General features: G+C 41.1%; 1 protein-coding gene across 10 annotated transcripts in view; it reads right to left on the bottom strand.

Annotated features, from left to right (window-relative positions):
* The window catches only part of EYA1 (EYA transcriptional coactivator and phosphatase 1), an 87,133-nt gene extending 61,292 nt beyond the window's left edge, over positions 1–25,841 (bottom strand). For 6 of the 10 annotated variants that reach the window (XM_065751762.1, XM_065751771.1, XM_065751763.1 and 3 more), the window contains exons 1-7: positions 25,824–25,841; positions 20,580–20,629; positions 19,047–19,174; positions 17,206–17,268; positions 5,248–5,331; positions 3,309–3,378; positions 2,740–2,885 (exon numbers count right to left, since the gene is read on the bottom strand). In XM_065751762.1, the coding sequence (XP_065607834.1) occupies positions 2,740–2,885; positions 3,309–3,378; positions 5,248–5,331; positions 17,206–17,268; positions 19,047–19,170 (487 nt within the window). In that variant the 5' untranslated portion in view covers positions 19,171–19,174; positions 20,580–20,629; positions 25,824–25,841. The remainder of the gene's footprint in view (positions 1–2,739; positions 2,886–3,308; positions 3,379–5,247; positions 5,332–17,205; positions 17,269–19,046; positions 19,175–20,579; positions 20,630–25,823) is intronic. The other 4 variants (XM_065751767.1, XM_065751768.1, XM_065751769.1 and 1 more) reach the window with 1 other exon arrangement.
* Between the last annotated feature and the right edge of the window lie 271 nt (positions 25,842–26,112).

The following is a 26,112-nucleotide window of genomic DNA, read 5'->3' as shown; positions in this document are numbered from 1 at the left end:
ATAGAGCAAGTTTAACTAAGTGAAGCATTCTATTTCTAGACTTCTCTCTTCAGCAGCCTGATTCAACTCCCAACCTCAGACAAAGCAGGAGGAGGTGGCTGGAGGATGCCACTTGAGTGAAGACAGCCTGGTACTGGCAAGCCCTTTTGCAAACCTCCGTGCTATGAAGTGCCTTTCATCTCCTGAGACCTTCTCTTCTCACCCTCTGTCATCCAGGCCTTCATTCACCAAACCCTGGTGCTCCCTTCTCCTTCTCCTTAGAGTTCCTCAAGGGACAGTGAAAAAACAAAAGGGAACTTCTGGTAAGTGAGGCCTCTGCTAAATGCTGGTACCAGGGCAGGCGGGAGGAGGGAGCCTCAGGAAATTCTCCAGCCTCCTCAGTGGCTTTGCAGATGAACCAGAGCCAGGAGTGGCGGGAGGCAGCTGTCACTGGCATTCCTCCACCCCCCTTCCTGCCGTCAGGGCTGCACCACGGTGGAGATGTGGGAGTGGAAAAATGCCCAGAGTAGAGGTGTATCCAAGGCAGCACCTTCCCAATTTCTGCTCTTAAGAGAAAAGCTGGGAGGAAAAGGCACTGGCTTGTGAACTTCTGAATGCTTTTTTCCCCCTTGTAAATCCCAGAGCAGAGAAATAAAAGTAGAGAATCCCCTTGCTGCAACCCGAAGTTTTTCACATATGTAAAAAGTCTCCTCTCTTTATACCTGCTGGAAACTCTAGTTGGAAGAGAGAAAGGCAAAGCATAGGATAACATGATCTATGCTGCAGAGCCAAGAGGAGAATTTTGGCCCAAAACTAGGCTTCAGTTCTTGCCTGCTGCGAATCAGCATCCCAGGATTCCTCATGTAATTTATTCTGGGAACAAGGATTATACAATGTGCCTTGAATATGCAAAGCTACCGTCTTAGCTCCCAAAACTTTGCAAAAGTTATTTGCTGTTCAATATTTCTGCTAGTTGATCAAGCACATCAGCAAGAACCTTCACCCAGTCAGGAGACCCTGCCTGAAAAGAGCATCAAAGCTCACTTGGCTCAGGAGCTGGAGGTTTCAGTGGTAAAAGCAGCTCTGCAACGCAAAACATTAAGATAAAATTATCCGAAGCCCTAGGCACAGGGGATGGACTGGGCAATAAAAACCCAAAACAAAACAGAAGAGCAGGCAGGCATGTTAACCCCCAGGGAGCAGCTGCCAAGTAAAGCAACTCTCAATTATAACTGCGACGACAGTAAGACAGCTCAACTCAAGTTGTGAAATGATGGTCCTGCTGAAGTCAGTGGGAGTTTTATAGTTGACTTCAGCAAGGTCAGGATTTCACCCAGAGGAATGATCCAAAACCAAAAAGGTCATTGTTTGGGCTGCCCAAGCGACCGTGGATAACCAAGTATGGTTAAGAGGTGCGTGCAAGAGAAATTTGTCAAGGAAAGCGCAGTGGGGAAAGGGGTCATCTGTTATCATACCACCTGATCCAGCTGCAAAGAGCAGGCAAACTCTCAGCAGGAACACAAGCTTTTCTTTTTTGCAGGAGGAAGACTACCCGCCTCCTTAGCCTTGAAAATACGGGGGAAAGGAGAATGCTGTTTGTTTCTGTTGTTGTTTAACATTTCATTGGTATAAGTTTAAAATAAATGGTGCTGAAACTGAAACTTCTAACTTATGTTTATAAACTAGCTTTTGGCATTAAGTAATCACGATTGTAACCACAGGAAAAATGCCTCCTTGGATCATAATCATCGATATATTAATGAAACTATGACACTTTTCTTTTTCAAAAGTGAAAATAACCACCTAATTGCACCTACAGTCCACAGTGATCTCACACAGGATTTACTTAAGACCTGGTGGATTTCAGCTTGCAGATTTCAGGATGAAGGATTCACCAGCCTTCCACTTAAAACTTTTAATAATTTTATGTGGCACAGCTTGCACTACAGCTTCTTTCCTCTTGGTATAAAACCTGCATTACCTGAATGTACTTTTACAAAATGTACTGCTAAAAGCATGTGGATCATATATTTTCAATATATTCCCCAAGAGGAATGTAAGACCTATTTTCTAATAATGCATCTTTGCTGCTGAACTGCTATGTGGTCTGCCAGCAGACAGTCTGGCAACAAAATGGTCTCACCCGCAGCAGCTTGTTTTTAAATTAAATTTTTTAGGGGAAATATTTGCTACTTAGTAGTATCTTCTTTATCAGGCACACGGAGTTCTGGTGGCAACTGCACCTCAATTTTCACCTCTAAGAATTTTCGACAGGGGTCTTTTTGAATCAGTCCTTCACCTGACAAAAATCACTGATTCGTTTGGGTTCCAGTTACATGTAACAGCCAAAATCCAGACCTTTATTTACCAGCTTCCCCTATTACATTGCTGGAGAGCACAGCTCCTGGGCAAGTTACCAGGAGCTGTGCCTGTGTAATGGAAGTCCCTAGGTCTCCCTGCTTCAGTGCTGTTTTTTCATATCACTGCTAAAAGCTTAATGAATCTCTCCTTGATCTCAAAACACAGACATCCTCTTGAGCAACTTCTTTGCTCTTTAATACATAAATTAAGCTGCACTGACTCCAACAGGGAAATTACTCTGTCACAAGACACACTCGAGAGTATGGCTGTCTGTTGTCCGGAACCTCCGAACGGGACTACTACAACAGCTGTCCCACTAAACACTGACGCAGTCATGTAATATTGCACAAAAAAAGAAGTTCACCTTGGGAATAAAAGCATAGCGACGTGGTTTCTTACCATATGAAGGGATTCCATAAGGCTGGCCAGGCTGTGGGTAGGTGGCATAAGCTGTAGCTTGTTGCATCCCTGTTGTAAACTGTGTCTGCCCATATGCAGCCATCGTTTGAGAAGAAGGGGTGGGAAGGATATGTGGGTATGGTCTGCTATTGATTACAAACGACAGAAAATAGGACAGACTGCATTAGACTGACATGCATGCACTTATTTTTAGCCCTGTCATAATCCTGCTACTTCATTAACACTTAATTATAGGTTGCACTAGAACAAAAGGAACTCTAAGACAGAGATAAAACAACAATAATAAATCAATAATAAGAGAATAAGTAAAATAAGAACTTTCCAAATATTTTTCAAATACATTCTTAGCATTAAAGAAATATATATATATATATATATATATATATATATATATATATACACACTTTTTTTTTTTCCCCTGGAAGCTGCTGTGGTTTAAATTATGACTTAACAGATGGACTCAATTATTATTTTAAATGAGGTTAAAATCTGCCTTTTTCAGTTATTATTATTACTACTACTATTATTATTTTTAAAAGATATCATACTTGGAAGGGTATATCTGTGCTGGGGAGAACTGGTGTGTTTGTCTTGGGCTGAAACCACTGCTTCCAATTGCTGCACCAAGGAGAAAAGAAAGCACACAGAAGTGTAAATATACACACCGAAGATAAATATTATTTTTCCTAATAGAATTTCATAGTATTAACAAGATTTTAATTAAATTCAAATATCATCGATATCTTAGGTAGAAAATAATATTTTATCAGCAACTATACAGGTTTTGCTTAACATTAAAATCTTGATTACAATTTCAAGTATTAAATTGTTCCTTTGTAGAATTCCTGACCAATAGTTTATTCTTTGCTTGCACACAGACAACATTTTCAATGTAAACAATCTATTTCCTACTGGAAACATTTTCCTTCATATTTTCAAAGGATTATTGCTATCTCAAATACAACATTTATTAACTTTTAGAATTTTTAAGACCTACATTTTATGAAGGAGCTTTATGCACGTCTCTATTGGAAACACATGGCCAGCTTCAGAGCACGTGCCTTTTAAAAATCATTCCATAATGCATAAAGATGTACTACCATATTACACCTCCTTCTCTTTTACTCCGTGTTACTTGCTTTGTAAAATGCTCTCATGCCTTCAGAACACTCAGTATTACACAAAGACGTCACAATCAACATGCAAATTTTCGTAAGGAAACACACTTAAGGGAGTTTCTCCTCCCCCAGCTCTGCCCTGCAAGGTTCCCCCAGACTGTCTAACACAGAGATTTTTGTCAACTCCCATGACATTTCTGCAGTATTTTTTGGGTGCTCTGCTCCCAGTGCTCTTTGCAGAAGTGCTGCGCAGATACTGCTTCCCTCTCTGGTTACCATTTGGGTGCCACTTATTCTCCACATCCCAAAGTCGATTTTGAAGCCTTTGCCAGGAAGAGGTCAGCTGCAGGTTATGAGACTACTGTAAAATCAGACAGCCAGAGAAACAACAGGCCCTATTGCTAAGTACTTGGAAATAAACAAGGCATGGATAATTACCCTTCACCAGCTACCCCTTTCCTGGCCAACTACAGGGAAAATCCATCATCTTTACACTCTCAGAGCCCATGTGAAGTGTGGAGCAAAGCAGAGAATCTCTTTCTGTTCCTTCTACACCTGATATTTTTCCTTTCTGCAGTTACAGTCCCATCTGGAGCCAGATATCCACAGATGAACGAGCTACTATTAGATGCATTACCATACCTTCCATCAGAGATTTGATATATTCTAGAAACTTTCTTTTTCTTTTTTTGCCTTTGAAGATCACTATTTTCATACAATGCATCACAGACAGAAAATGGAAGCTGTTGCAAGATCAAAAAAGGGCTGGCTACTTAGATCCTAACTGGCGGCAAGCTGGTAGATTTTGCTACACAGGCAATGTTACCCTATGATCTTTTTTCATTTGATTTGCACCATAAAAATGATGTGCTAGAAATACCAGGGTTAATCCATAGGTATGCAAAACTGTGCTAACATTTTAGGATTTTCTCACAGTATTTATCTCCTGTGTAGCAGCAGCTAAGATGGGTTTGGCTTTGAGAAAGACTAAGAGACTCATAAGACATATAAGCCTTGATAATATAAATATAAACAAACAAAAAATTGCACATCGCTCAGTTACATCACAAACTAAAGAAGCAGGTATATTTACACCTAGAAGACTAAAAGCAGTAATCACTTTGGGCTGAAATGCTTCTCAGCTCCCTAGAGAGGACACCAGTGGACATCAATAAAAGTGATGCTGCATCACTGCTTACTTAGGGAAGGTTCCTACTGCCTTACACTGCACGAATAAAATGAACAGAAATCAGCATAGGCTGCAAAGTGTACAAAAACTTTCCAGCAGTTGTGCAGAGAATGAGATCACACAGGAAAAGAAAATAGCAAATGAAAAATTGCTGAGCTTAAGCCTTTGTTTGTTCCTTACCTGATCCTGAGAAATTGTCTAAAGACCCGTCTGCGGTAGTAGTAGTAGTAGCAATCTCACTGCTGCTCATTGGTTCTGTTTTAACTATAGAAATATAAATAAAATATATTCTATATGCACCTAATATTCTTGCACACGCATGCACACACATTCACTACAGTCATATAAATTCAATAAAACAAAAATCTGCCCCAAAGTTCCAAATCATGGTTATCAGTATTTTGCATGACGCATATTTCTGTATACAAACAATGCAAAGTACTGGTAGCTATGATTTGCACATACATATAAAATGACCACAAGGCTTATTTCTGTCCGCAAGGAATATGAACTACTGTAATAAACCAGAAGTCCCCATGCAACTCTCTGCACCTGTCCTGACTCCTCTTAATCCTGCAGACCCAACAATAAGGGTCCACATTTAGATCAGGTCATGTAGTCACTTAGAGGCTTGAATGACAGCAATTTGGATAAGAGTAAAAAGGAAATGATTTTTAAATTGGGTTCTCTGAGGGCTCTTCAAATTTTTTTTCCATCCAAATATTTTTTTCAGAGGAGGAATAAGAATTTCTAATCAAGCAAAACACTTTTCTCATGGTGGATTTCTCCTTGCAAAATGAAAACCAATTTAATACTTGGAAACTCTGAATGAATGAACAGCACAAACATACTTTAAGAAATGCTTTACATTTTATTCCCTTTGCACTCACGACCCAACACGGATGTCAGAGAGTAAGAAAGAAAGAGAAGAGGAGAGATTCTCTCTTGCCTCTTGCCACTCCATATTTAAGTATGGATTCATGATTTTCAATAAAGCCTCAGGAGAATAAGCCCATTTCCCTTGGTGTTAGTGCAGTGTTAGCTCACTGATGACGGCATTCCAATACACGGATCAACAACAGGACTGACCTGCTGTGGATGTAGACAGGCACCATGCCCGCTCCCAAGAAGTTATAACATCAGCATAGAAACCTCTCAAATCCATTCCACATTCCTAGCTTTTCTAATTACAAGCACATCAAAAGCACCTGAGGTTTCACAAAACAACAGCGCTGATCTCACTACTAACATCTCACGGGTTTTGCTCCAGTTGAAACACAGCCACAGCTTCCCATGCACCAGACCTGGTGAATATCATCTCACCTTCCAGGGAGCCAGTATCCTATTTGATTCACAAAGCCACTTGTGCAAACATGTCCCTCTTCCCATGTCTAGGAATTGCAACCATCATTAGCAGATGCCCTTTGAGTACCAGGTTTGCAAGGATGGAGGGAGGTGAAACCTTTCCCTTCTGACAAAAGACCTTTCCCTTGCCAAACAAAATTCTTACTTCCACTGGCTATTTCCTGCACCTGATCTCTTCCAAAGGATTTGCATGCAATCTCTCAAGATTTCATTAATCATCCACTATTTCCTTTCCTCCCTCACACATGATGTTTTGTTTGTACATGCTAACTTGGAGATCAATATGATGAGAACTCAGCTGAGTCTACATGAAAAATGCAGTGCAAAAGTCCCACACAGTAGAACGACTGGTGAAGAGGGTCCAGTGCAATTTAGGCATTTAGGAGGGATTACTTCATGCAAGTGTAGGCTTTTCCCAGGGAGCAAGTGCCCAAATGCAGCTGTACTTCACAGATCACCTTTTTAAAAGGCCCAGAGTTCAAGAACTCTCCAGGAGGTGACCTTACCAGTGGTAAGAAGTGGTGGCAAAGAGGTTCTCTTCAAGAGGATACAGTCGGCATCCTAACTGCAATGCTAATGCTAAGTATCTCTTAGGAATACAATACATGATGTACCAGGCACCCATTTTACACTTAGATACTGAAAATCTAATAGACAGATGCAACAAAATATCTGGAGAGTCTACTCCAAGGCATTTTCTGGAAACCAGTAAATATATGCAGCAAGTTCTATAAAGTTTGTCATTTAGACATCAGGAATTACAACTACATTATCTTCTGCTTTCTTCTAGAAGTTTCTTACAACATTTTACAGTGGCTAATATATTCTTTATAGATTACTCCAACTTTCTCAAAACCTTGCAAGTTTTCCTCATCTAATTTCCATAATGCAATTATACATTTGGAGATAACAACAAAATACGCTTTTCTCCATTGCTGATAGCTGTGGGGGAGGAAAAGAAAAGATGATGAGACAGAACAGCCTAACTTGGGCTGAAAGGATGGAAAACTGATTTCTCCAATCTCTTCTCAATCACAGAAAGAATTCTTCTACGTCTTGTAACAAAAAACAATTCTTTTTGTTAAGTTTGGCTCACAGCAAACTAACAGTCCAAGGACGACACTGAGACACATATTTGGCACTACTTGTTCTTAAATAAATTTTTCCAGGTTTCAATTTTTTCCCCCATCACTGGTTTAAAAGTCTACTTCACGTGCACCACTGCTCACTCCCTGGAATCCAGAATCTTGTAAAAAAAACCACCATTTTGAGAAAAACCTCCTGAAAATGGGATTTCTGTCTTTGACTCGGTGTGACAACATTTATAACTACAGGTCATTTAGTAAGTATACTGCTTTTGAAGATATAGGAAAGAAAAAAATATATATGAAATCCACTGCAGTGCCTTCTTCATGGGGTCCAATTCTATTTGCTGACTGAGATGCACTCAAATTCTACATAACAACTGTTCCACAGGTCTCCTCTCCCAAGTATATGAAAAATGAGAGAAGAAAGGCTGTTCACATTGTTCCTGGACTCCTACTTGTAGGGTCATAATAAATTAGCCCTGTAAGTCTTCTTTAAGAGTAGCCACAACCATGCACAGACCTCTGCTGCTGGAAATTGGATAAAGAGGGTAAGAACTGAAAAGCCCTTAATTCCCCAAGTGTTTTAATCAACATGGATATAAATGTCAGTGTATTTCCTTCTATCTGCGCTTCAAACCATTTCAAGGGGATTAAAGCTCGCTCTACAAAAAAACAACCTGAGATGAAACAACCTGGGTTTTACCAGCCAGAAATATTTACTGCATGCATTCTCATAGCGAAGGAAGGCCGCTGATTTGCTCAAGACAAAATCTGACCTCCCACCCAAGGGGAAGAGAGCTGTGAGAGGTTTCCTAAGGTTACAAGCCTGCTGCTCTTTCCGGGCAGCGCTTCAGCAACCTGCGTCTGTTAGGAGGATGCACGGAGCTGTCCAAGAGGCACGGCTCTAGCAGGGCACAGGCCTGGCCATGCAGCACGTTCTGAGTGTGCACTCTAGATTTCAGCTGTCTTTTGCTCTGACCATAACATTTCTGCCACATGTGCTATACTTTTGTGGAACAGCACCGGTGCAGGAACACTGCCCTGTTTACACACTGCAAATATTCCTTTCCAATAATTTCCAGCAGCATTCTCCACTGTGGCAGAGACCAGAGAGAGCAGAACAAGAGTTCCCATTTCTGCCACTCCATTATCAAAACAGGATTTTCGGGGTGTAGAATTATCAGGTTTGCACTACAGAGACAGGCTTTGATTTAGCAATATTCCACTAAGTTTTAACACCTGTAGAATTGCTCATATAATAAATCAGAGAATCAGAGAACGGACTGTTTTGGAAGGGACCTTTAAGATCATCTAGTTCCGTGCTATAGGCACGGACACCTCCCTCTAGAGCAAGTTGCTCACAGCCCCATCCAGTCTGGCCTTGAATGCTTCCAGAGAGGGGGCACCCACAACCTCACTGGGTAACCTGTGCCACTGTTACACCACTGTTACAGTAGAGAACTGCTTCCTAATATCTAAATCATCCACAAGAATTTCAAGGATAAATATATTCCTAATATGCTGAGGGGAAAAAAAGCAAGAAAACAAACAACTGGTAATTTAAAATTACTGATATGGATTTGGTCTTATACTAAGGAGTTAAACAATCTGTGTCAACTGAGAGGCATTTTTACCTCCCTATTTTCTAGTAATTTATGAGATTCATAAAACAAGATTTAAAAAGAAATCATCTAAGAAAACAATACACTAGAATAATAGGAAAACAAAATGGGACTAGCAGATAATCAATAACTCACATGCTTGCCAAGGGAAAAAAAAAGATAAAAATTCAGAGACAGCATAACTGCTGATCCAAAATCCTATTGATTGCCAAGATATTTCATCTTAGGTGGTTTACAAACAGCAAGTGCAATGTGCCCAGTTTGGTCAGTACTATTACAGAAGGCTGTTGATAATGACTACACAGCAGTTTCTGACCTGCACTAAGAAAAAGAAATTCAGACCAGCACCCTCATTTCACTTTACTTATTTGCCATGTAACAACTTTCTGAGCTAACAGCTTGTCATGTAGTCGCTGGCACACAAAGCAGTGAGGACTGCTACACAGAATATTATGCTGGCTGTTTTAAAGATGGATCTAGAGGCCTAACATTTAGCCATTTCTATGACAAAATTCATATAGATATATTGCAAAGACTGCACCTTTCAGCATGCAAAACCAGGGTGTTAAAATATATCTTTTAATACTTTGATTATTTAAAACACATGCAAGTCTTCCTTTACTAAACCAGGCATAGAGTGTTAACTGCAATCCTATAGATGTTAAACCAGAACAGAAATACTGTAAATGTCACTGAACTTTTAAATCAATGTTAATGTTCCAGTTTTAAGACTGCATTAATATGTAGGTCACTCCAAAAGTAATGCCTCCTCTTTGTCTCCACAGGAACTGCAATAGATACTGAAAACACACTAATATTACCAGACAGATCAAATTCTCAGCTACAAAATACTATTTTTCAACACAGTCACCACCATCAGCCATGCATTTTCACCAGTGCTGGACTCATAACTATCTGTACCAGTGGAAGTGACTCACTGTTGCCACCACCACTGCTGAAATGCACCACCCACCGCCTTATTGTGCTCACATCCACTGTTTGGTCTCCAGGAGCATTCAGCAAGCATCAGTGTGTGCCATTTTCTTCAGCATGAAGGAATTAAATTCCACACCTTTTTTCCACACACACTTCCACATCAGATGCCATTCTGACAGACTGCCCTTCTGCTGCTATCTGTCATATGGCAACAGAATGTAACAGAATATTGGTGGGAAGGTTCGTCCTCTACTGCCATACCACCACCATCCACCTCTGATGACATGGGACATCACGAAATACGAGGCATTGTTTTTGGAGCAGCCCTTGTACTATAATGCTATACTATTTGTATTATATGGGTAAGTGGGCAGAATGAAATAATTCCTGGCCGACAGCTGCCAGTGCTCATGAAGCAGAGAGAGTTCTATAAAGTGAATGAGACTGTTGGTTTCTTTACTGACATACATATAAATGTAATTTCTAGCCCTATTTCGTTTTCTCTGAATGTGACAGTTTCAATAAATGGTAGTGGCTAAACACTATGTTGATAGGAATTTTCACTACAATTACTGCTGCACTATACCTTAAGTATTTCATGTAGCCATTACTATTTATATATCATTTTGCTTGATGCCATCCTCCCAATGCCATGCGACCCAATACAAGCCCAAAGCTCACCTGAAAGCTCAAAGATTAATATTAGTCACTAAAAACAGTGCAGAAATTTTACCTTGAATCTCTCAACTAATGATATTTTTTACTATTAAAATTCTAAACTGAAGGATCTTGCAATTATAAAGCAGTTTAGCAATTATAAAAAGGATACAGGTTACTTCCAAAGAGCCTACAAAATTATACCAATTCCTGTCCAGGACATTATTCTCTCTTTTTATCATAGTATCAAATCATCAGCGCCTGACCACGAAGCCTAATAAATCCACATTGCTGCTGCTTTTCAAATCTGAAGACTCATCCTGAATCAAATTTGTCTGGAAATTACCAGATGATAATTACTGCAAGGTAATTTCCAGTCTAAATTTATGTTCAGTTTTCAAAGAAAGTCCCTGCTTATTGAAGTACATTCTAGTTCAAGCCCAGACTGTTTCCTGCTCTACCCTCCTGTAATGTCAGAAGTCTTGAAAACTTGTGTGGTATTCTGGATGTGACATGCGGCTTTCACTGCACGCGTTGCTCCTCAAGAGCCTTGCATTTCTCTTATGTAGTGCTTCACAAACAAAATAGCTTTAACTTTATTGTTCCTACTCATCTAGCAGTAGAATCATTGGATAAAGAGCATCATCATTACAGTACAAAGTCAGAAAAAAAACCTCAAAACCAAAACCATCTGGGGAGACAAGTTTTTGTCCTAATATTACAGAATATACTGAGTTGGAAAGGATCCACAAAGGTCAGAGTCCAATTTCTGGCTTCACACAGGACCACTTAAAAATTAAAACCAATGACTGAGAGTGTTGTCCAAGTGCTCCTTGAACTTCAGCAGCCTGGTGCAGTGCCCACTGCCCTGGGCATCCCATTCCATGACCACCATCTTCTGGTGCAGACCCTGTCCCTAACCCCCAGCTGCCTCTCCCCTGACACAGCTCCATGCTGTTCCCTCTGCCCTGTTGCTGTCACAGAGAGCAGAACTCAGTACTGGCCCTCTGCTCACTGTGAGGAGCTGCAGCCACCATCAGGCCTCCCCTCATCCTCTTCGGTTCTGGGCTAAATAATTTAAGGGACCTCAGCCACTTCTCACATAGCTTGCCCTCTAGACACCTTCACCATCTTCACAGCACTCCTTATAGTTTTATGTTTGTCTAATTTTGTGGTACTCAAACCTACACACAGTACTTGAGGTCACACTAGCACAGAGCAGAGCAGGACAACCGCTCCCCTCATCCAACTGGCAGCAGTGAGTCTGATGCACCCCAGGGTATGGCTGGCCCTTTGGCTTCCAGAGCACAGTGCTGACTCAGATTCAACTTACCATCACCAGGACCCACAGACCCCTTTCTGTAGCTCTGCTCTCCAGTTTCTTGTCCCCTAATCTATAAGCACATCTGGGGCCAACTCATCCCAGCTGCAGACTCCAGCACTTGCTCTTTTAAATTTTGTATGGTTTGATAGCTGCTAATCAAAATTCAACCTGATTATTCATCTGAGAAGCACAACCGTGGGTTAAAATTGTCCCTTTTACAACATTTAGGAGATGAGACCATCTAAACCTAAAGTTCTTATCCCTTAACACTCACACATCAATTTATACCAAATGATTGTACTTCCTGCCCTGTCCAGGTCTGATAGTGGAAAAAAATCCTTTTAGAGATTTTATAGACTATTTCCTTTTTCTTTTCTTCTTTCTTTTTCTTTTTTTTTCCTTCTCAAATCCTCCACTGGGAATCTGGCCATTGAAACTCCCCTACACTTGTAACAATTTACATGGTGTGCGCAAAATATCTGAACTCTTTAATCAAAGACTGATGTAATGACCACATGATGTTACAATTAGAGCCATCATTAATGGCAAAGAAGACCATCTTCAACTATCTTTTCAAAACACAGAGGTTTACAAGGGAAGACACAGTCAAAAGTCAAGGCTGTTCATTTAGGTGTACAAGATATTTAACTAAAATACAAAGACAGAAGCAGAATGACAAAGCACATGAGCCCTTTTATCCATGGGAAATAATATCCTCTACATTCAGTCAGGGCCACCAGACTTAAAGCCAAATTCACTCAGACAAAGAGAGAGAGCACTAGCTCGTGTTCATCTTTATTCAGTACCAGGAGCCTTCCTAGCTTGCCTAATCAAGCCAGGAGGCATGAGAAGTTCTCTCCTAAGTTCTGCACCCACTGGCCAAGGGCCAGATGATGTCTAACCCTGAAGTGTGACCAAGTTTCATGCTTCTTTCTCTTCTATGATAAGCAAAAGCCCTCAGGACTACAAGATCCAAATAGAAATGCTACATCATCTGTGGTGTCTTTTAAGTTGCTAATAGGGTAGTGTTTGAAAAGCAGTAAGGTGTGAGACTAGACTTATACATCCTACTCAAGTTCTCGGGAGTGCACACTAACAGAATGGGCTGGATTTTCTTCTATATTACTGGCCATATACATGATATTTCTAACAAATGCTGAATAATCATAAAATTGTGGATGTGTTCAATTTGTTTTTGGATAAGCAGTGAATATCCTTCTGACATTCTGATATTCTGCAACCTGTGCAAATTCACTGTGTTAGCAGGGCTTTGGCCTTCAAGTACATTCAGAGGGTGCTCTCACACCACTATGCTCTTTCTGGATGTGTTTACAAGAAACTTGAAAATAAATAAATAAACGAACAAACAAACAAACAAATAAATAAATAAATAAAACTGTGTTAGGATTAAAGTTCCTTCACCTTTTTTTTTTTTTTATGGGAGGGTAGGGAGACGAATATTTTACTTTCCACAAATGGATCTGAAAAACAGTTTTGCAAGAGGCCTTTTATTCAAAAGAGGTTCTTTCTTTCAGGAAAACGGTACGGGGGAATAAAATGGTGAAGCCTTCAAAACCAGAGGCACACAGATAGGAAAAAGACAATAAATACGTAACTACTTATTTATGCTACTCTCCTTCTCACACAAGATTTGCAAAGGAGTTACTGGCCTAAGCCAACAATTGAGTAGAAAAATTGTTTCCCTGGCCAAAAAGCTAAAAAAGAGGAATAATAGGGCATTATGCTACAAGTGCTCAGAACAGACGGGAGGACTCCTGGTGAAGCAGGGGAACAAAAGCATAGATAAGACAGAGTCTGGAAGGAAGCCAGTGTAAAACAGCAAGAAAAGCAGGTAAAGAGCAGGGAAGAAAACATAGCCCAAATCACTCCCTTGCCTCCACGTAAACAGGCAATGTGATGCATATCTCGGTTTTATCCTCAAGAAGTGGCAGCAGGTTGAAGAATTATACTAGCCCCTAGAGCCATCCAGGTTACTTCTGTCAGTCTGATAAGCCTGAGACCACTGTACTGTTTTCCTCTGGATACACAGCTCTCCTCTTGTGCTCTTCCAAGGCTGAGTAAAGAAAGCAGTATCAATAGTTCATGATACTGACACTCCTCAGAAATCAAAAGATTAGATTCACTCTTATAGAGCTATTTCATCATGTCTAACTGTGGAGGTATTACTGCAACAGTTACAAGTTTCATACCATCCAGCTCTTCATCGCAAACACATGCAAAAATTTCACCATATATAGTTGCCAGAAACTCTAGAAATGAGGCTATAGGATATCAGAAGCCAAGCATCTCCCGCAGGAGAATCATTTTATTTGACTGCTGTCACCCACCAGACTTTTTGGTGGGTGACGGCACCAAACTTTGCACCCTACACTATAAAAAATGATGAATATCTGATATTTTCTAAAAATAGAAAATAAAAAATACTGCCAAAGCTACATCAGTATGTGCCATTTCAACTCTATCAATTTCTACATTTTTCTACACCATAAGGTAAAAAAATGGTGAAAAATATTTTTCTCCATTTAATAATACTGCAACTAGCTGACAATCATGCTGCTCACTGCTTCTGAAACCCAGATGGATTTCCATTCACTTAGACCTAAGACAACCTTTCTAATAGCCAGACGTCTGATAGTCATGTATCAGGGACCTTTGCATGTCTTTGTGTGGAGTCTCAATCTCATGTTGCAGCAGGTACTTTAAAGAGCAAATCTCTTTTTTTCCAACCGAATTTTGATGTCCGACTCCCTTTGAATGCTCCCTTCATATGTATCTTCGAAAATCTGAGCTTCAATTTGTTAGCCACTTTTCCTTCCCATTTGATACAAAAATGCTTTCTCTTCTTCCTTCTGGACACCCAGGAATGAAGGTAGAAGCAGCTCCATAGTCCTAATGTGAATGATGTGTAGTTGCTTGTGAAACTAGGACTCCTTCTACCAATCTTCATTTATTTTTTTCCTATTCCAGTTGCATAGAACAGCCTCATAATGGGCCATAGGCTTGTGCTTCTCTCTTCAGTTCCCATCAGATCTGATTTACATTCTTAAGATATAAGTAAAAATCACTGTAGTTTGGATGTGGTTGTCCACTGCAGAAAACAGTTTTGCAACTCCCTACAAATTCCTACATTACTTTCAGCCTGTCCCCTTCATCCAAGTGGACACCATTGTTTAAACAGCCACTAGCCACCCGATTAAAAAAAAACCAAGCAAACTAATAACATAACAAAAAATAACATAAATAACATTTACTTGTTATGGTCTCTGAGTCCTTCAGTATCAACCTTCTACAGCAAATTGTTGATGAATTAAGTCTAGAGATAAGCCCCGACTATGGACATTTAGAGCCCTGCTTCAATTCTCTACTTTGTTACACATTTTCTCAGTCAAGTCCTGCAGGGCCAAACTTCTAACAGCATTGAGTGTCTGCTCTTCCCTATGACAAAGGGCATTTTGTGGAAAAACGTTTAGGGAGATTGGGGAAAACCCAAATACTGCATCATATATATCATCAAAATCCATGGGCCAGGACTGCTTTTACTAAGTGCCTTTAGCCAGACATTTCACTGATACTCTCCTGTATTTGCTACTGAGAAATTTGGGACTGGTCAGGATTTGTAATATCCTTCTGATCTCCCTGCCACTGGTTTGAAAATCATGCGGTCTGAACCAGCCCAGAGAAAAGGAGGAAAAAACACCCCACCCAAGCACCAGAGCAACTCATTATTACTTATGACTTTTTTACTTGAGAGTAAGAGGGTTTATTTTTCCCCTCATCATGTATACACCCAGAGTATAGAAGACCTATAACAAACTGACACGAATAGTGTGTGATTCATGGAAAGCATGATATTCTGAAGTATGCCTGATGAGGAATTGATATCTAAACCAAAGACTTGTAAATCCAACTTATTTAAAAACCAGACAGAATTAACTGCACAGCATTCACAAAAACAAAAACAACAACAAAAAACCCTTATTCTGCAGCGATTCTCAGCCAACACAGTACCTGATCAGTTCTGCACCACACTGGTTTTGTTCTACCAATGAGAAATTAAGCACACAAGGAGTTATTATACAAAGCGGCACGCAGAGAATAAATTCACATTCAATCGCAGAAGTAAATCCCCATTCAGTGCTTTGAAAATTTACCACTAAGTGTGAAGCTAAAAATATTAGCTCCTAACAGTGAGCTATCTTCCAACCACATCCTCTTGTAGAACAACATCAATAAGAGACAAGTCTGAAAATGTGCCTTTGAGTAATTAATGGACGTTTGTTTGAAACGAGGCCATTTCACTTTGGGACATTTTTTTTGTGCTTGTTTTTTGTTTTCCTAATCTACTGAACATATCCTGCACTTTGGGGTATGGAAACCAGCCTAACTCACACCCACAGTCAAATCAAATTTAACATATCTTTACAACACGTTTATAACATGCAAATAGCTGGAGGCTGTGCTTCTTACTCAAATAATCTCTGTGCCAGAGAAGGAGAGCTCTTTCATGCTAGAAAGAATAAGTCTGTAAAAGATCAGAAACTGGTTTCACATACTGTATTCAACATGTGAACCTTCAGCAACCCACATCTTCACTCCACGTGCATCAAAGAAGGAAACCACACAGCAGTGCTGTAAAAAGGTGCTTGGCAAGCCCATAGGGCTGCATCCCTACAGCCTCTCATTTCTGTTCCAGGGTTCTGCTTAAAGAATCTCAAAAAATCATTTTACCTTTTATTTCTTTTTAAGTGAAGGGTGAGAAACCCTGGCTGCATTCACTCCATTTTTTTGATTAAGCTTGTGTAGCAGCTCAAAGAACCCAAACCAAACATTTTCTCAAGATAAAACTGATTAACAGCAAAATTCCACCTTTGGATTCTTAGGCATCCACCTCGCTCACAGTTTTTTGTCTCTTGTTACACGTCTAATTCAGAAATAAATGATATGATTACATTTTTTTTCCGGAAGTTTTCATTATGAGTCACTTAAGAGCAGTCAGAGACAGGAATCCTAAATTTTGACCAAAATCCCCACATACAAGCTACTTCTTCTCAGGACACTTTCTGGACAACATCTCACAACGCATGCTGACTGCACACTCTTGGTGTGGCCACCACAGCTCACAAACCTGCAGCGGTCTGTGTGCTAGCACTGAGCAACCAGTCTGCAGTGCTGAGGAGAGTCATGTCACCTGGAGGAAAATGGCAAACAAAAGAAAAGCGGTTGGCTTTGTCTCAGAAGGTAAACACATATTTCATTTGTTAGCTTTCCTGGTAGAATTCACCCCTAAATGAATAAGTCTGGATGTTAAAATCTCAACATTGGGAAAAATGAAGTTACTGGGCTCTAATTTACTTTACTCAATAAATCTCAATGCCTACTGGAAAGCTGGGAGATAATTTTCAGGTCAATATAAGAACAGAAAATATATAACAAATTTCCCAACAAAGCAATACTGGGCACTCCATTTTTTTGGAGTGCATTTCAGCATATAACAGCTATTTGGAACGAAAAGTCCAACCACATGGTAGGTGCTTCTCTGTGTTTCAAGGAGCACTTGGTATTTATTTATTTATTTTTTATTTTTTGCTGCTCTTCAAATTAAGCGGAAGGTGCAAAAATTGGCAAAGTTTACTGCCAAGGCTTTAGCAAGTAAGAAGGGTTTTAATTTCAGTCTAGCAATTTTATCATGTACCAAAACTCATATATACATGATAATATGATATAAAAATATAAGAAGAAGCTTGGTATTAAAAACAAGGACGACTCATCTGTGGACATGAAATGTTTTTTCTGCTTAACCTACATTAGCACATTAAACGTATGATTTATTCTTTAAAAATAACCTTTTTTTTGTTTGCTTTTAATGGCTTACAATTTGATTGCAGCAATACTTTTACTGCAATAGTAAAAAGTAAATTATACACAACTCTGGCACAAAAGCCTGTTAATCTGATAACCCATAAACCCTCCCCACTACCGAGGACTCCAATTAGAATGAATAACAGAGATGTTTGGGGAGTTGAGGGGGGCTGACATCTGTTTGACTGACATGTGCCTTTCCTGGAAGAATTCAATTCATGTCCATAACCTTCAACAGTCTGACAGTATTAATATGACCCAGTTTTTAGGAAAAAAAAATTAAAAAGGCATTTCTTTGCTTACAACGCTTATTTAACTTTAGTTTTTTATTGAGCCTTTTCACTTAAAGATGCATGACTGTAATATTCAGAAATGCATTAAAAACTCCGTCCCCAAAGCTAGCCAAATGACATGTATGATCTTTCTTACTATTGCCATAGAAATGCTACAAGAAAGAGAATTTTCACTGCTTTGATATAAACCCTTCTGTATTCCATTATACATCATTACTGGAAAAGCAGTTTGGTTGTTCTGCTATTAGTATTCTACCGAGAACAAACATAACTTATCAACTGCCTGACTGCAGCTCAAAAATTAGGTATCAGTTTACCCCATTGAATTACTACACCTGTTTGAATTTTGGCCACTCCGTCAGAGCAGCAAGCTAGCCCTAGGAAATTTCAGCACTCCATTTTATTAGTCTATCTGACAAAACTTTCATAGCCTTAGGAGCTTGCAAAAAGAGTGAACCTAGCAAAATACTGAAACAGGGGGAAGGACTGAAAGACTGCGTTTTGTGGTATGACAACAGTAAACACTTCCTCACTCCTCATCAGTAAACCAGCCTTTCGTATTCTTTGCATGTTTTTCATACTACCTGCTTAGTCCATTCAAATTACCTGAAAGGAACATAAAACTGGAAGGAGAGCTACTGCTGAAACTTGATAATAACTGCTGATAGAACACTGAATATAAGTATGTGCCACACTACAGAAACACAGCACTTCAAATAGTAAAACCTTTTCCTCTACAGATCTTACTGACTGCACAAGCACTGATGCAACCAGAAGAAACAAGCAACAAAATACTAAAACAATGATAGCTCACCTTCTGTGCCATTGGGTGTCATGGAATTATTATTTATATGAGAGTTATCAAGCTTTGGACCACTGGGGGATTCACTACTACCACTTAGTCGGCTGTGTGGGCTGGCTAGATCCTGCATTTCCATAGACCTGAAAACAAGATGCAGCTAGTTTTAGTGACATGTTCAACAAAGACTACATAAGAATTACTCATACAACGTGCAGCCCGCTATGGATCGACATCCTCAACACAATTAGCAAAAAATGAACAGCTTCTTTCAGTGAGGTTTTTGTTTTTCTAATTTCAAACTTCTGTCACACTACACACAACTGACCAGCTATTGCAAATTTCTGTAGCTTAGAAGAATAAAACTTTGATCTATAGTATCATACCTGAAACACTCACGTCACCTTGTATTTTAAAGATATGTATAAAGACAGAATCCTCACTATATGAAGATATATATTCTCTTAGCAACCAATTAACACTGTGCTTTTTCAAGATTTACCACTTAGTGGCAATATAATGGGCCTCTAAACCAAATAAAATACTTGAAGCAATTGTTAAAACCCATCATCTACTGACAAGGAATGAGATATTCCTGATGTATGTGTTTACTCTGGCAAACTACTTAATTGTTCCTCTGTTTCCGTTGAAACAAATGCAGCATTAAAACAGTATTATGTCTGCTCACTTGTTTGCTTTGTGGATTACATAAAGCGTACCCAATTGGAAAGGGATATGACCAACATACAGTGAATCCATGCATGTGTTAGTATGCCTCAGCACTCTGCACTATCTCAGCAGCTGTCGTTTAGTCAAAATAGTAGAAGAGCAATTCAGATTCAACGTAAAAGTTAAACATTTACAGAGTGCTCAAGCAGCTGACTATGTCCGATTTGTGTTGTGAACAGCCTCATATAAAAAGGACCAGAGCCATCACCACCACGATATATACCTCGGTTTATGTTGGGGAAATTCAGTGCCCCTCACTGATTTCTTTATACCTAAAACTTTTGATAATGATGTTTGATTTAGTTAGCACAAATAATTGCTCCCAGCAGAAATTTCATCACTTACAGTGCCTCCAAGGCACTCGAGGCAGTAACTTTTCTCTTTAAAAGAAATGCTTGGGCTCTTACAGAGACCTTCTTAAAATTATATAAAACAATACCTCCACAGCAGTGGTATAAATACCCCTAAACACAAGTGGCATTTCTTCCATGAATTTTGACTGAGGTTTTATCACAAGTTCTAAACACAAAACCTCCATGTTGTATTTTATCACTTCAGCTCAGGTACGCAGAAAAAAGGACGGATTCACAATGAGTTAACTGAGCCAGTACCTGCACAAGTTAAAACGAATTGGTGAAAAACTGTACATGCCTGCAGCTGACAGACTTTGTGGCACACATACAGAAGCGAAGCTCCTGCACTTATTGATCTGCTTCACATGGAAAACAGGGATAAATATTTACTTATCACCTGACGGCGGAGGGGAGAAGGAAGGAAAGAAGCTTGCGGAAATATAGCAATTTTCAATCATATCCTTACCTGCAACTGGAGGAAACAGCAACATCTGAACTGGTTTGAGTCTTCTGCACCTGTATACCAGGGAGACAAACAGAAGTCTCTATTACTCCGCTTCCACGCGAGGCCTTAATTTAAACAAAGATTATCACCGCAGATGACGATTCTGTCCTTTAAACCAAAAAGGAGAGGAGGAGGGCACGGCGCCGGTGAAAGACATATTGTCTTTAAATTGAAGGCTCGCCTGTTGTTTCCTCGCAGGTCCCTCTCCCTCCTCCTCGCGCCGGGGACGGCGGCCAAGTGCCGGGACAGTGATTCATCAGGGGCCCGTGACAGCTGCAGAGGGGCTCCCTCCTCCCCCGGCCCCGCCGCCACGCACCCTGCTGAGGGCAGGACCCCAAGGGTGGTGGTGGGAGCACTCCTGCCGAGCTCCCAGCACCTCCGCAACGCTCTCCCCTTCCCACCGCCGCCCCAAGTCCCTCTCCTTCCCAGCCCTCCAATCTTGGCAGCATCTTGTCCTCCTCGCCTTGGCCATCCCCTCCCTCGGCTCCCCGCCACCCAGCTGTCCTTCCAAGACCCTGCAAGCCACCTCACCCCACACGAAAGGGACAAGGCAAGGTTGGCACTACGTTTTGTCCTGTCCAAGGAGGAGGTCTGCCTGTTTTATCTTCAATACCTCAACAACAGCGTTATACGACCCTCCCCAAAGCAAGCCCATCTCCAAACACAGCGAATTAAAATAAAGCAGAAAGTATTGCACAAGGTCTTTGTCGTAAAAATTCCGCTCGCTAATGAGAATTCTGATAAAATGACTTAAAAGAGCACTTCTAGCTAAATAAATGGTAGGAAGCTGCAGCGTTTACCTCTGAGCTCACTCATCAAAAGAGGAATTTGATTCCACGGGGAAGCCAGCAATAATTTTCCAGTTTAATAAAACAACTCCTTGTATAACTAGGTGAGTAATAGATTCTCATATCCTATAAGGAGAACGCTGCTGCCCTGCTAACAGGCGCTGCTCTGTGGCCAGTTTGGAGTGACAGCAGGTGATAAGCTCAGGTGGAGGGACGTCGATGGCCGCTGCTAGCCCAAAGCACACAAAGGCTGAACTGGGAAAGGTAGAGACCGCCCCAGTGTCTGCACTGAGACTTTTTCATGTGCGCCTCCATTCAACCTGAACTGACATCTCTTAACTGATCACAGAGCAAAGGCTCTGTGAGATGAGGCATTTTAAGTGCCATAAAAATCATCCAAGCAAATCCTACTTCTGTGTCCGTAGTTTTTTTGTTATTTTTAATCACAGGCAGAATTACTACTAGCAAAAGTAAACAACGGTTGGGGCAGCTGGGCAACACCAAACATTACAAATGATGGCAAGAAGCATGCAGTAAAGCACACGGAAAACACCGACCTCTTTATAACAGTGTACTTAATAGTTCTGCATAACATGCTTCTCAATACATTGCAGCATGCAAAATCAAACGAGACGAGCAGATATGTTCAGAACTGTGTACTCTGTCTAAAAGATTATTATTGTTGTTTTTTTTTTTGCAATCTTTTATCCCAGAAAACACAGCAGAGCGCCTTAGGATATGTTTCTGCTGTTACTCCTAAACACCTGGAAAAAATTATAGGTGAGAACTAAGTTTGTTTACAGAGCTATCTTCACTCCCTTTTGCACAGGATCCTCCAAAACATACCTTTATGATAGAAAAAACTTCCCTTTGCAAATGGATGTTTTAATGAACTGATATTTTTCTAAGAGCCCTACAGGATTATTCATACTTCACTGAACTCTAAAATGCACTTAACTCACTGTTTCACTGACCCAAATTAAAAATAAAACAAAACTTCTGTGCACTTCTAATTATCTTCTAAATATCACGTCTACATGCACATGTATTTACGGCGAGAGAGATTTCATTTAAGGTTTCATGGGAGTGGACAGGAAAACCCCCAGCTCGTTCAGAGCAAATTGAATATATACCTTAAAATTTACCTTCTACATCCTCTTACACTCTATGATTTGTGAAAGTTCATATCCACAATCTTCATTTTCATTAGACATACTTTGGATATATTCCTTTGTGTCTCAAGGATTATTTAAACCATGTGTTGCACGTTACCGTATTTAAAAATGACTCTTTAATCAAAATAACTTTAAAACAACTAATCCTCACTTAGGCTGGTCAGCTGAATCCACAGAGTGGTCCAGGAAAAATAAATCTACTCTCAAGAATGCGAATGCAGACAACAATTAGACACAGATGTGAGTGAAATTAGTTACAGTTTACAAAATGCTACACTTCACATGCTTTCAGTTTTTATACGCGCAGGACAAAATTGCAATGTAGTAAGGAACCGCACTTAGGAGGACGAGTTCATAGAATAAAAACATTTCTGGGTGGCATTTGCCAGCTCCCAGACATTCTCCTGCTTTTGCCAGCAGATTTCTGGAGAACCGGAGCTCTGCGACATAACTCACATATCAAACAAAAAGTGCAGAAACCCCGCAACGGCCTTCCCCGTCCGGCCAAGGAGAAAGGAGCTGTCAGTCAGCCTCCTGCACTGCGCTCTGCCCGGCTCCGAGTGCCCCCCGTGATAAATGACACGCACATTCTGCTTAATGCATGAAAAATAGCACTGCGTATAATTCGATTGTGGTAAGCAACATTCACATCTTTCTCTCGAGCGCGGGCTGCAGTACGTGGGCACACAGCAAGAGAGAAAGGACGAGAATAGCAAAGCTGCTTAAAATTCATCCATTTAAGAATCTTAAATCAGGAACATCGAATTCTGATTAGTTAATGAGGTCTTTTAAGTTTGCCTTTTTTCTAATTAAATTTATAATTCTTCGCAGATGTAGGTTTTGTTGACGTTCAATTTGTCTCTCTCATTTTGTTAAACCTCACATAGTACTCCACCAATCCATTGAATAGCCACATTAAATCTGTTAATACCATGCTCTTCAACCCCAGAAATTATTTCCAGAAGGCAAACTCGCTTTGAGAGATCATCAAACAAGACTTAAGGTACACATTTTATCACAGTTTCCCTACCACAGAGCTCAGGATGCGGAGGAAAATTCATGACTTTTGCAATGTTTATTATACTTTGCTAAATTACAAATCAAAAGCATCTGACAGAAGATCATGTACGAAGCCAAAAAGTTAATAATGTTCTGTGAAAAGTAAACTGTAAATGGGAAGGGATTCGAAATTTCAGCAGCACAGAGCAAATAAAATGTAGGTACTTGTCTAAATTGCAGGTTTTCCACAGCATTTTTGCTTGCTAGAAGCAATTTTTTTAATGGCTATAATCTAAAACATTTTTCTATCTGAAAAGAGATTTTCTAGTTGAAAATAAGATGCTAACTCACAGAACCTTCACCAGACCTTTGCTTAAGGTGCATTTCTACAAAGAAGTTCCACAGACAATGGAAATTATCAAATCAGAGTATTCCTCCATAGTAGAAAAAGAAAATTGTTTCTAGCAGACGATGAAAGGAGGGAGGAGGAAGACTCTTCCCCACACAGCCCTCTCTTCCTCCTGTAAGTGCTCTGCGATCTCTGTGTACAGATGTAATGATTTCAGCAGCCAAAACACTCCGAACCCAAAATACAGACCGGCCACAAACAGGCACCTTGCTGACAACACACACAACTGGAACAGCCCTCCCCTCCTGAAACAGCCCTATCGCCGGGCTGCGAGCGAGGAGGTAGAGCTTGTTGTGCTGGATCCTCACAGACAAATTGTGCTTCTTAAAACAGAAGCAGATAATTAGAGCCATTTAATTTTTAATTACTAGTTTAAATTCTTCTGGAAGTGCTAGGCTGCACGCTCAGCTCACAGCCTTATGAATGAAGCGCTGGGAAGCACAGCAAGCTCTCCTTGCTATGAGCAAAGCGCCGCGCTGTGACAATGCTCCCATTATGACCAGACATTTCAGAACAGCCTCTCCACTCCTCCAAGATTTTTTTGTGTTGGCTTTTTTTTTTGGCTCCTGAGAAATATTTCATACTTATTGCCATTCACATGCAACGATTACTCATTCTCCTCGCTGCTCTCCCTCCGAGGGCACAGTGTGACTCTGGCGGTGTCACCTCCCTGAGCAGGCCCTGGGAGCGCTCAAGTGGGCTGTGCATACGTGCTGATGTATGGCTGAAATATCGTCGTTTTGTGCTCCACGTACATAGGGAGAGTTGCTGTTTGACATGTCAAACCAGTAGCCTGTGTCCTGGCAGACGCTCTGCACTGTCTCAGTGTGGGATGGAAAATAAGATTCCCCGTAGCCAGTGTTCAGAACTTCCAGCGACGCACCGAACACTTCCACGGCTTTCCTGAATTTATCTCTGCCTTAAGCAAACTACGGGAAATACGGTATTTTTATCCTCTGAAAGCCGTTAACTCTTCTGTCTGCATGTTTCTAAAAAAGAAACGTCCACCAAACAAGGACAAAAACACCACCACGCACCCCAAACCCCTCCGCCCTTCTGAGAAACCCTGTAAAACGCACTGACACCTTTACTTCCCAAGCACAACCTTCGCACTGCCAAAGGCTGCTGTGCCCTCGACTGCCGTTTGCCCCGGACACCCACGGAAATACAGACCGGGGAGTGCTGCGTGGGTCTCATCTCTCAAGAGCACGGTACAAGTTTCGCAGCACTTCAGCAGCAACATGCCTTCCTACTTCGGAGCCGCCCGAAACATCCACGCGCGTCCGATACTGCAGTGGTGCAGACGTTTATTCTGTCATCTCGAAAAGTTCTCCTGGGGAAGGGGGAGGAGGAGGGAAGCTCTGCGTTTCCTTCGGTGTTTGGGAAACTCAAACACGTTAGGCAAAAGGATTTCCTGCTTCAGAAAGCACTGTCAAAATCTATGTCTCGCATTCTTCCTTCTCATATACATATATCTTTTTTATTTTATTTTTTTCTCACGCTCTCGTATCGCTTTTAGGAAGGTGTGCCACGGAACCACCTCGTACCGGCGTTTGCGCTCGGGATAATCCCCCAGGAGGACCCCCGAACCTGGCCGGGCACAGCAAGCAGCCCACGCACAAACCCTAGCCTGAACCCCGGCCAACATTAACCGATCTACGCGGTGCTCTATCACTGAGCTCTGCGTCGGGCAGCATCCCCGGCACTCCGCGCAAGCCGGAGCGCAGCCCGCTGAACAACCGCGCGCTGTTTCGCAATTCGCCTTTTTCCCCGTCTCTCTCCAATGTTTTTCGCTCTTTTCCTCCCCCTGTTGCCATCTCCCGCCGCTACTCACGGTGCTCCGGGGCGCGCAGGGTGCGCGGCGCCCCGCGGTGCCTCCGCGCCGGGGACGCGCAGACAAAGCCGGGCGGAGGCGGGCGGCAGCCCCCGCCTGTTCGCAGCGCCGCGGAGGTCTGCCCAGCAGTGCCTGGGGGCACGCTGCCGCTCGCCGCCTCACTCCCCCTTTTCTTTTTTTTTTTTTCTTTTTTTTTCCCCTTTTTTTTTTTTTTTCTTCCCCTTCGGGTCGTGTTTTTGTTTTTGTAATGCAAACCGCAGCTCTTCTGTCTCTCGGTTTAAAAGCAGTT

The sequence above is a fragment of the Cyrtonyx montezumae genome, unplaced genomic scaffold (assembly GCF_038088225.1).
Source record: "Cyrtonyx montezumae isolate F1298 unplaced genomic scaffold, pur_monq_1.0 scaffold_8, whole genome shotgun sequence".
NCBI classification, from domain to species: domain Eukaryota; kingdom Metazoa; phylum Chordata; class Aves; order Galliformes; family Odontophoridae; genus Cyrtonyx; species Cyrtonyx montezumae.
Note: the sequence above shows the minus strand (reverse complement) of the source record. Positions and strands in the feature narration are given on the sequence as shown.